The sequence below is a fragment of the Oncorhynchus mykiss genome, chromosome 24 (assembly GCF_057628025.1).
Source record: "Oncorhynchus mykiss isolate SJ-2025 chromosome 24, ASM5762802v1, whole genome shotgun sequence".
NCBI classification, from domain to species: domain Eukaryota; kingdom Metazoa; phylum Chordata; class Actinopteri; order Salmoniformes; family Salmonidae; genus Oncorhynchus; species Oncorhynchus mykiss.
Window position 1 is genome coordinate 25,882,501 of NC_143045.1, and position 11,271 is coordinate 25,893,771.

General features: G+C 38.8%; 1 protein-coding gene across 2 annotated transcripts in view; it reads left to right on the plus strand.

Annotated features, from left to right (window-relative positions):
* The window catches only part of LOC110504061 (neurofibromin), a 127,875-nt gene extending 116,732 nt beyond the window's left edge, over nucleotides 1-11,143 (plus strand). For both annotated transcript variants that reach the window (XM_036962075.2, XM_090218791.1), the window contains 2 exons: nucleotides 3,411-3,627; nucleotides 5,353-11,143. In XM_036962075.2, the coding sequence (XP_036817970.1) occupies nucleotides 3,411-3,627; nucleotides 5,353-5,495 (360 nt within the window). In that variant the 3' untranslated portion in view covers nucleotides 5,496-11,143. The remainder of the gene's footprint in view (nucleotides 1-3,410; nucleotides 3,628-5,352) is intronic.
* Nucleotides 11,144-11,271: the final 128 nt, after the last annotated feature.

Below are 11,271 nucleotides of genomic sequence, written 5' to 3' on the forward strand. Positions count from 1 at the left end.
GGGATTTGATACTGTTCTATATGTGTTGGGATTTGATACTGTTCTATATGTGTTGGTATTTGATACTGTTCTATATGTGTTGGTATTTGATACTGTTCTATATGTGTTGGTATTTGATACTGTTCTATATGTGTTGGTATTTGATACTGTTCTATATGTGTTGGTATTTGATACTGTTCTATATGTGTTGGTATTTGATACTGTTCTATATGTGTTGGTATTTGATACTGTTCTATATGTGTTGGTATTTGATACTGTTCTATATGTGTTGGTATTTGATACTGTTCTATATGTGTTGGTATTTGATACTGTTCTATATGTGTTGGTATTTGATACTGTTCTATATGTGTTGGGATTTGATACTGTTCTATATGTGTTGGTATTTGATACTGTTCTATATGTGTTGGGATTTGATACTGTTCTATATGTGTTGGTATTTGATACTGTTCTATATGTGTTGGGATTTGATACTGTTCTATATGTGTTGGTATTTGATACTGTTCTATATGTGTTGGGATTTGATACTGTTCTATATGTGTTGGGATTTGATACTGTTCTATATGTGTTGGTATTTGATACTGTTCTATATGTGTTGGGATTTGATACTGTTCTATATGTGTTGGTATTTGATACTGTTCTATATGTGTTGGGATTTGATACTGTTCTATATGTGTTGGGATTTGATACTGTTCTATATGTGTTGGTATTTGATACTGTTCTATATGTGTTGGGATTTGATACTGTTCTATATGTGTTGGTATTTGATACTGTTCTATATGTGTTGGTATTTGATACTGTTCTATATGTGTTGGGATTTGATACTGTTCTATATGTGTTGGGATTTGATACTGTTCTATATGTGTTGGGATTTGATACTGTTCTATATGTGTTGGTATTTGATACTGTTCTATATGTGTTGGGATTTGATACTGTTCTATATGTGTTGGGATTTGATACTGTTCTATATGTGTTGGTATTTGATACTGTTCTATATGTGTTGGTATTTGATACTGTTCTATATGTGTTGGTATTTGATACTGTTCTATATGTGTTGGGATTCTCACTGTTCTATATGTGTTGGGATTTGATACTGTTCTATATGTGTTGGGATTTGATACTGTTCTATATGTGTTGGTATTTGATACTGTTCTATATGTGTTGGTATTTGATACTGTTCTATATGTGTTGGGATTTGATACTGTTCTATATGTGTTGGGATTCTCACTGTTCTATATGTGTTGGGATTTGATACTGTTCTATATGTGTTGGGATTCTCACTGTTCTATATGTGTTGGGATTCTCTGTTCTATACGTGTTGGGATTCTCTCACTGTTCTATACGTGTTGGGATTCTCGCTGTTCTATATGTGTTGGTATTTGATACTGTTCTATATGTGTTGGGATTTGATACTGTTCTATATGTGTTGGGATTTGATACTGTTCTATATGTGTTGGTATTTGATACTGTTCTATATGTGTTGGGATTTGATACTGTTCTATATGTGTTGGGATTTGATACTGTTCTATATGTGTTGGTATTTGATACTGTTCTATATGTGTTGGGATTTGATACTGTTCTATATGTGTTGGGATTTGATACTGTTCTATATGTGTTGGTATTTGATACTGTTCTATATGTGTTGGGATTTGATACTGTTCTATATGTGTTGGGATTTGATACTGTTCTATATGTGTTGGGATTTGATACTGTTCTATATGTGTTGGTATTTGATACTGTTCTATATGTGTTGGTATTTGATACTGTTCTATATGTGTTGGGATTTGATACTGTTCTATATGTGTTGGGATTCTCACTGTTCTATATGTGTTGGGATTTGATACTGTTCTATATGTGTTGGTATTTGATACTGTTCTATATGTGTTGGGATTCTCACTGTTCTATATGTGTTGGTATTTGATACTGTTCTATATGTGTTGGGATTTAATACTGTTCTATATGTGTTGGGATTTGATACTGTTCTATATGTGTTGGTATTTGATACTGTTCTATATGTGTTGGGATTTGATACTGTTCTATATGTGTTGGTATTTGATACTGTTCTATATGTGTTGGGATTTAATACTGTTCTATATGTGTTGGGATTTGATACTGTTCTATATGTGTTGGGATTTGATACTGTTCTATATGTGTTGGGATTTGATACTGTTCTATATGTGTTGGTATTTGATACTGTTCTATATGTGTTGGGATTTGATACTGTTCTATATGTGTTGGGATTTGATACTGTTCTATATGTGTTGGGATTTGATACTGTTCTATATGTGTTGGGATTTGATACTGTTCTATATGTGTTGGGATTTGATACTGTTCTATATGTGTTGGTATTTGATACTGTTCTATATGTGTTGGGATTTGATACTGTTCTATATGTGTTGGGATTTGATACTGTTCTATATGTGTTGAGATTCTCACTGTTCTATATGTGTTGGTATTTGATACTGTTCTATATGTGTTGGTATTTGATACTGTTCTATACGTGTTGGGATTCTCTCGCTGTTCTATACGTGTTGGGATTCTCTCTGTTCTATATGTGTTGGGATTTGATGCTGTTCTATATGTGTTGGGATTTGATAATGTTCTATATGTGTTGGGATTCTCACTGTTCTATATGTGTTGGTATTTGATACTGTTCTATATGTGTTGGGATTTGATGCTGTTCTATATGTGTTGGGATTTGATAATGTTCTATATGTGTTGGGATTCTCACTGTTCTATATGTGTTGGTATTTGATACTGTTCTATATGTGTTGGGATTTAATACTGTTCTATATGTGTTGGTATTTGATACTGTTCTATATGTGTTGGGATTTAATACTGTTCTATATGTGTTGGGATTTGATACTGTTCTATATGTGTTGGTATTTGATACTGTTCTATATGTGTTGGGATTCTCACTGTTCTATATGTGTTGGGATTTGATACTGTGATCTTTATTGCGTTTCGATGTTCCTAACATACAGTATTGCTCACCATGTGTCTGCTGCAGAATATGTAACTGTATCGATCCCCCCCTTCCCCATCACTACAGAATATGTGGCCCTTTGACACTTGTAGGTGTTCTTAGACTCTCTGTTTTCACTGTGCACCCATTGTCCCTCGCTCCACTTTCTTCCAATTAAGGGTGCCATTTGCCATCTGCTTGTTTGGGGGAAAGTCAAGCCTGGTCAAAGGCTGAGGATCAATTTCTCCTTATTTAGCTCAGGGAGACATTGGACTGTTAGACTGTGATTTGTAGGCCCGTGTTCGCCTCACTCTCATTCTTTCTTTCTTTTCCTTTTTTCTCTCTTCCATTCCCACCCCCTACCTGACTTTCTCTCCTTTTCTGCCTCGATCCCTTTCCACCTCTTCCTCTATCCCACCCCCCCCCCCATCTCATGTCAAACCATCAGCAAACTCAGATCCCAGACTACGCTGAGCTGATTGTGAAGTTCCTGGAGGCCTTGATTGACCGCTACCTGCCAGGTACAGAGGAGGAGAGGAGCGAGGAGCAGCTCCGTACCCCCACCTCCCCATACCCCCCCGTCACCCAGAGCCAGCTCAGCATCACCGCTAACCTCAACCTCTCCAACTCCATGACCTCCCTGGCCACCTCGCAGCACTCTCCAGGTTAGCATAGTATACATGCGTGAACACAATCTTTACTGATCCACCCTGGGAGTAACACAGGCTCAACAGCAGACCAGTGCCCCTAGAGCACACGCACACACCATTTATACATAGAGGCCGACACACAAATACACCACTAACATCCTACTTATGATGCTTGCTGAGTCCTACCAATGTAAGGTGTTCTGTAGAGTATCTCGAGGCAAAGTGTCTGTGGGTGCTGTTGCTGTGGGTTATTTCTAGGTCTCCCGCTAGGTTTCTCTACATTTGAAACTGGTATCTCTTCTGACAATATTATGATGATGCTGCTACTGCTGTGTACTAAAGATATCAAATGTTGCAAGATGTCAGAAAAGCACTGCAAGATTTTAATTATTGCCAAAAACAGTATAATTACTTGGACAAATGCTGGAATGTAGTGTGTTTGAAATATGCAGGGGTAGTTAGTCAGCACCATCAAACATTTCAGATATTTCATTTTTTATGTTGCGTGTGTCGACTGTCTGTCATGCTAATCCCCTCCCTCTCTCTCTGGGTCTAGTCTGTGTGTAACCTCCCCATCATGCTCTACTCGCTGTGGTGTAGTCTATAGATGGTCCCCAACTCTCTCCCATCCCAACAAAAACATCTGGTACAAATTACAACCATGGAGCCTCTCTGGAGCCGCTAACGCTAGCCCCAGTTTGCAAACTGTGGTGACTCTCATCACGTGTCCATTTCTGTCTGTTGTTCTCACTATGCTAGCTGCTAGCTTTTAGAATCACCTAGCTAATACCAGTGTTTTTGTTATTACCTGTAGAATAAATGGATTGTATTATTTCTATGTATCAGTGCTATATTGCTAAAGTAGTTATAATGTATTGTTATCCTTCCCACAGAAAAATATACATTTCATTCTTAGTAGACTTTCATACAGTTATTCATGACATTTAAAACACCTCCAGGTATTGTCTTTGCTTAACACTCTGTTTCTGGTTACTTTTCAACGGTCTGTATCTGAAAACCACCTCATTGAAATCTCTTCATTTCTTCACGTCAATGCTAAAGATCCATCTTGCTCTCTATTTTCATTCAGTGTTATTTGACTTTCATTCTCTCCCTGTTTTTGTTCTGTTACCCTTGTTTTAATGTGTTTCTCATCTCCTCAGTTGCTGTGGTCATTATTTATTGTTTCTGTCCTTCTCTCTCTGTGAAGCCTCTCTGCCTTGCTCTAAGTCAGCCGTTTTTGCGCCACACCTCCTCCCAGGTACTCTTCCTCTTTGACCTTGTGACCCCAGAAGTCAAACAAGGTCAATTAACCTCATCCCCCTGAGTAAAAAACACCAAAATGACTAATCTAATGTGAAAAGGGAGTGTGAGAAATCCCCTAACTGTACCCAGTGCCAGAATAGCATCTTAAAATCTGCCACTCACTGCCAAGCAAAGGGTGATCTTGTTGTTTGTGCTGGTGTGATTGTAAGGAAGGAATAAGGGTCTGGGGGCAGAATTACCATTCAACGATAAAATACTTTATTAGAGGGTAACTTGTGCTCTCTGTCTGACAATGTAGAGGAAGATGGAGATGTTGAATTCATTCAGGGTGAGAATATGTCTTTCGTTTTATACCAAAGCTATGGCACAGCGCCATCTGTTCTTCAACAGTGGTATTGAATTTGAGTGACTGAGAATGACTCTCTCCCTTCTCTTCTCATCTTCCCTTTCTGTTCTCTTCTTCCCTCTGTCCAGTCGTGGATAAGGAGAATGTGAAGCTCTCCCCCAGCGCAGCTCTCTCCACCAGTGGACGGATCCGCCATGGCTCTGCCAGTCAGGTGCAGAAACAGCGCAGCTCAGGCAGCTTCAAAAGGCCTAGCATTAAGAAGATAGTATGAGAAAAAGAGCGATGGAGAGAGTAAAAGCCATTCAAAGGCCTTCTGGCCCACCATGCCACACATCTTCCTGCACTCCTCTTTTTACCCTTTTTGTTTCATTGTTTTCATGATGGACGGTGGATCAACCTGAGGATCAGTGTTGTTTTGGGGAAGTAGCTGCGTTTGTCTCTGTGTTCCTTTGGTTGTCAGGCATCTGGAGCATTGCAACATGAGAGGTTTGGATGGGTGAAGTTACTTGCATACAGAAAGTTGGGCCAAAATGTTTTAAATTTAGTTTTTGTTCATTAAAAGGACTGAAACTGTCATGGTGACTGAAATAATCCATTCATTCAGTAGTCATCTTGATTTTTTTTCTCATTCTGTTGAATTCTCAAAGAATCCAGATATCAGTTGTATATACATACCTACATACATACATACAGTTGGGCAAAAAAGTATTTAGTCAGCCACCAATTGTGCATGTTCTCCCACTTAAAAAGATGAGAGAGGCCTGTAATTTTCATCATAGGTACACTTCAACAATGACAGACAAAATGAGAAAAGAATATCCAGAAAATCACATTGTAGGATTTTTAATGAATTTATTTGCAAATTATGGTGGAAAATAAGTATTTGGTCACCTATAAACAAGCAAGATTTCTGTCTCTCACAGACCTGTAACTTCTTCTTTAAGAGGCTCCTCTGTCCTCCACTCATTACCTGTATTAATGGCACCTGTTTGAACTTGTTATCAGTATAAAAGACACCTGTCCACAACCTCAAACAGTCACACTCCAAACTCCACTATGGCCAAGACCAAGGAGCTGTCAAAGGACACCAGAAACAAAATTGTAGACCTGCACCAGGCTGGGAAGACTGAATCTGCAATAGGTAAGCAGCTTGGTTTGAAGAAATCAACTGTGGGAGCAATTATTAGGAAATGGAAGACATACAAGACCACTGGTAATCTCCCTCGATCTGGGGCTCCACGCAAGATCTCACCCAGTGGGGTCAAAATGATCACAAGAACAGTGAGCAAAACTCCCAGAACCACACGGGGGGACCTAGTGAATGACCTGCAGAGAGCTGGGACCAAAGTAACAAAGCCTACCATCAGTAACACACTACGCCGCCAGGGACTCAAATCCTGCAGTGCCAGATGTGTCCCCCTGCTTAAGTCAGTACATGTCCAGGCCCGTCTGAAGTTTGCTCGAGAGCATTTGGATGATCCAGAAGAAGATTGGGAGAATGTCATATGGTCAGATGAAACCAAAATAGAACTTTTTGGTAAAAACTCAACTGGTCGTGTTTGGAGGACAAAGAATGCTGAGTTGCAGCCAAAGAACACCATACCTACTGTGAAGCATGGGGGTGGAAACATCATGCTTTGGGGCTGTTTTTCTGCAAAGGGACCAGGACGACTGATCCGTGTAAAGGAAAGAATGAATGGGGCCATGTATCGTGAGATTTTGAGTGAAAACCTCCTTCCATCAGCAAAGGTCATTGAAGATGAAACGTGGCTGGGTCTTTCAGCATGACAATGATCCCAAACACACCGCCCGGGCAATGAAGGAGTGGCTTCGTAAGAAGCATTTCAAGGTCCTGGAGCTCAACCCCATAGAAAATCTTTGGAGGGAGTTGAAAGTTCGTGTTGCCCAGCAACAGCCCCAAAACATCACTGCTCTAGAGGAGATCTGCATGGAGGAATGGGCCAAAATACCAGCAACAGTGTGTGAAAACCTTGTGAAGACTTACAGAAAACGTTTGACCTCTGTCAATGCCAACAAAGGGTATATAACAAAGTATTGAGATAAACTTTTGTTATTGACCAAATACTTATTTTCCACCATAATTTGCAAATAAATTCATTAAAAATCCTACAATGTGATTTTCTGGAATTGTTTTTCTCATTTTGTCTGTCATAGTTGAAGTGTACCTATGATGAAAATTACAGGCCTCTCTCATCTTTTTAAGTGGGAGAACTTGCACAATTGGTGGCTGACTAAATACTTTTTTGCCCCACTGTACATACATACATACATACATACCTACATACACACAACTTATTCAGTGTAAGAACTGGACAACTTGATGTTTGGTGATTGCTGCATTATGTGACATAGGAAGATGAGTGGGCGAATCAATGTTGGCGTCCGTGTTGGACCATTATGACATTGAAAAAACAGAGGGATATTGAACCTGTATACTGAAGGACAGGCTCTTGCCTCGGCTCCAACCCAACAGTCTACTCCAAACCAACCCCACTACTGCCTCACACTACCACCTCACAGCAAGTCTGCAGCAGCCAGTCGCCACCTCCATCTATGCCGGGTTGACCAAATGTCGTTAGCAAAACCTTAACAACACAGTCTTAACCTGGATTTGGATGCACATTGTCATTTTGATTCTTCCCAGTTGTGTACATATTTATGTATAGAAAGGATATACTCAATAATAATAATAATAATAATAATTGGGTTGTTTTATCCATGGTGTGCCTTTGTCAGGGTTTTCCGATACGTTTATGTTTGTATAATATATGTATAATTGGTCTGGAAAAGAACAGGTACTAATTATATAGAGACTATTATGTTGACTCTAGGTGGATGTAGAGGTGCGTTAACTATGTCATGATCATCAAGTATACTATCACCAATAATACCCTGCTGCCTGAAAGTATTTAACCTGTACAGATAGTCCTCACTAAATATTGAAGCTATTCTTTTTTAAACATTTGCCATGCTAGAATATGAATTTCAAGATACTGTATAAACTTGTAAATATTTAAAGGCCTTTATTTTATTGATTTGTATCATTTTTTTCGCTATATTTCATTTGGAATGGTTTACAGTTCTGACCGTGACTAGGAAAATGAAGTAATATGCCAAACCCCATCAGTATTAGCAACTACTTGAATACTTAAATTGACATAATATACAGTTGAAGTCGGAAGTTTACATAAACCTTAGCCAAATACGTTTAATCCTAGTAAATATTCCCTGTCTTAGGTCAGTTAGGATCACCACTTTTATTTTAAGAATGTGAAATGTCAGAATAATAGTAGAGAGTGATTTATTTCAGCTTTTATTTCTTTCATCGCATTCCCAGTGGATCAGAAGTTTATATACACTCAATTCGTATTTGGTAGCATTGACTTTAAATGGTTAAACTTGGGTCAAACGTTTCAGGTAGCCTTCCACAAGCTTCCCTCAATAAGTTGGGTGAATTTTGGCCCGTTCCTCCTGACAGAGCTGGTGTAACTGAGTCAGGTTTGTAAAGCCTCTTTGCTGGCATGCGCTTTTTCAGTTCTACCTACTTATTTTCTACAGGATTGAGGTCAGGGCTTTGTGATGGCCACTCCAATACCTTGACTTTGTTGTCCTTAAGCCATTTTGCCCCAACTTTGGAAGTATGCTTGGAGTCATTGTCCATTTGGAGGACCCATTTGCAACCAAGCTTTAACTTCCTGACTGATGTCTTGAGATGTTGCTTCAATATATCCACATAATTGCCCATCCTCATGGTGCCATCTATTTTGTGAAGTGCACCAGTCCCTCCTGCAGAAAAGCACCCCCACAACATGATGCTGCCACCCCCCTGCTTCACAGTTGGGATGGTGTTCTTCAGCTTGCAAGCATCCCCCTTTTTCCTCCAAACATAACGATGGTCATTATGGCCAAACAGTTCTATTTTTGTTTCATCAGACCAGAGGACATTTCTCCAAAAAGTATGATCTTTGTCCCCATGTGCAGTTGCAAACCGTAGTCTGGCTTTTTTATGGCGGTTTTGGAGCAGTGGCTTCTTCCTTGCTGAGTGGCCTTTCAGGTTATGTCGATATAGGACTTGTTTTACTGTGGATATATTTTATTTTGTAAGTGTTTCCTCCAGCATCTTCCCAAGGTCCTTTGCTGTTGTTCTGGGATTGATGTTCACACCAAAGTACGTTCATCTCTTGGAGACAAAATGTGTTTCCTTCCTGAGCGGTATGACGGCTGCGTGGTCCCATGTTGTTTATACTTGCGTACTATTGTTTGTACAGATGAACGTGGTACCTTCAGGCGTTGTGGAAATTGCTCCCAAGGAGCAAGCTTCTGACCCACTGGAATTGTGATACAGTGAAATAATCTGTTTGTAAACAATTGATGGAAAAATGACTTGTCATGCAGAAAGTAGATGTCCTAACCGACTTGCCAAAAGTATAGTTTGTTAACAAGAAATTTGTGAAGTGGTTGAAAAACAAGTTTTAATGACTCCAACCTAAGTGTATGTAAACTTCTGACTTCAACTGTATATCAAAATATTGCTGTTGATCACTGTGTAAGTCTACCACCTGTCTTAAGATTGTGTGATACAGAGTTGATTGCATTGAAGTTCTGGTTTGATAAGATTCCAATACGTTTTCCTGATTTCCTATTCACATACACAGAGGTGTCTCTTCTCTCTGGTTGAATGAGGTTGAATGAATTCTACCTATGAGTTCTCTCCTATGGCCAAATGAAAAGTTGTGAGGGGAAATGAGGGCGGCCATTACTTTGTCTGAAAGTCGTTGTTCCTCTAAAGTACCAGTACCTTCCTCTTGATTATAAACCTTTTCATTTGTGCATATCAGTAAGGCTATATGGTAGAAGCTGCGAATACCCATCTAGATTCCTGACCCTTTGTATCTGCAGACATGGAAGGGTTGGGAACGGCTGTTAATGAACAGTCATTGGGACAGGACCTCAATCCCAGATGCCCTTGCGTCAGATCCAGGGACACTGCACCAAAGACTAGCTTGCACTATGGGAAAGGATAATGATGATATCCATTCATTCAAAACATGTTTTAGAAATGTTGCTCTTAATGAACAATGATTACTTTTTTGTGTGTGTGTGTGAGAGAGAGTGTGCAAAGCTGTCATCAAGGCAAAGGATGGCTACTTTGAAGAATCTCACATTTTAAATGGATTTAGATTTGTTTAACACTTATTTTTGGTTACTACATGATTCCATATGTGTTATTTCATAGTTGTGATGTTTTCCACACTATTATTGTACAATATAGAAAATAGTCAAACTAAATATAACCCTGGTATCAGTAGGTGTGTCCAAACTGGTACTGCATATCAGAACTTAAGAAGGGTACCAAACGCAATTTACACAATTGGATAACAAGGAAACCAAATAAATGAGTAAATATTGTTTTTGAATCCATGTGACAACTAAGATTAGACAACTGTCAGGGAAAACAGCTTGGGTGAATTAATCAACAGAGTAATCGTCAGAACATGTCAGTTTTCCATAGCCGCCTTCAGGATCTAGAATGGCCTTTTGGTGTCCATTGGGATGACAAGGATATATATTGTGAGTAACCATAGACTCTCAAATGAGTGGTTGGCATGCACTATTCTGATTCACATGCAAGAGTTTTGTGAAGTTGAATATCATAAAATGTAACATGTTTTATTTGAGGTGCAAAATATTTTGTCACTGGATTGTTGTTCCGAATGTTTTTCTTTAAGTGGTATATTCACATTTTTTGTACAATTTGAAAATGGTATATTTACTATACTGTAAATACTTGTGATAATATTGTATAATTTCTTTTTTTTGTAAAGCAGTAATTTACTGTATAATGTGTATAAAACATACATGTAATTATTCCATTGTTAATAAAAGTTTTGCGCTCCACTTAAAAGCCATGATTTGTTAACGCCATCTGAAGTTATTGGTAGTGGAAGTGTTAATGAAAAAAATCTACAATGCGGAGCACAACCTAGTCCTATGGGAAAGTCTCAATTGCATCTCCTCGCGCCCCC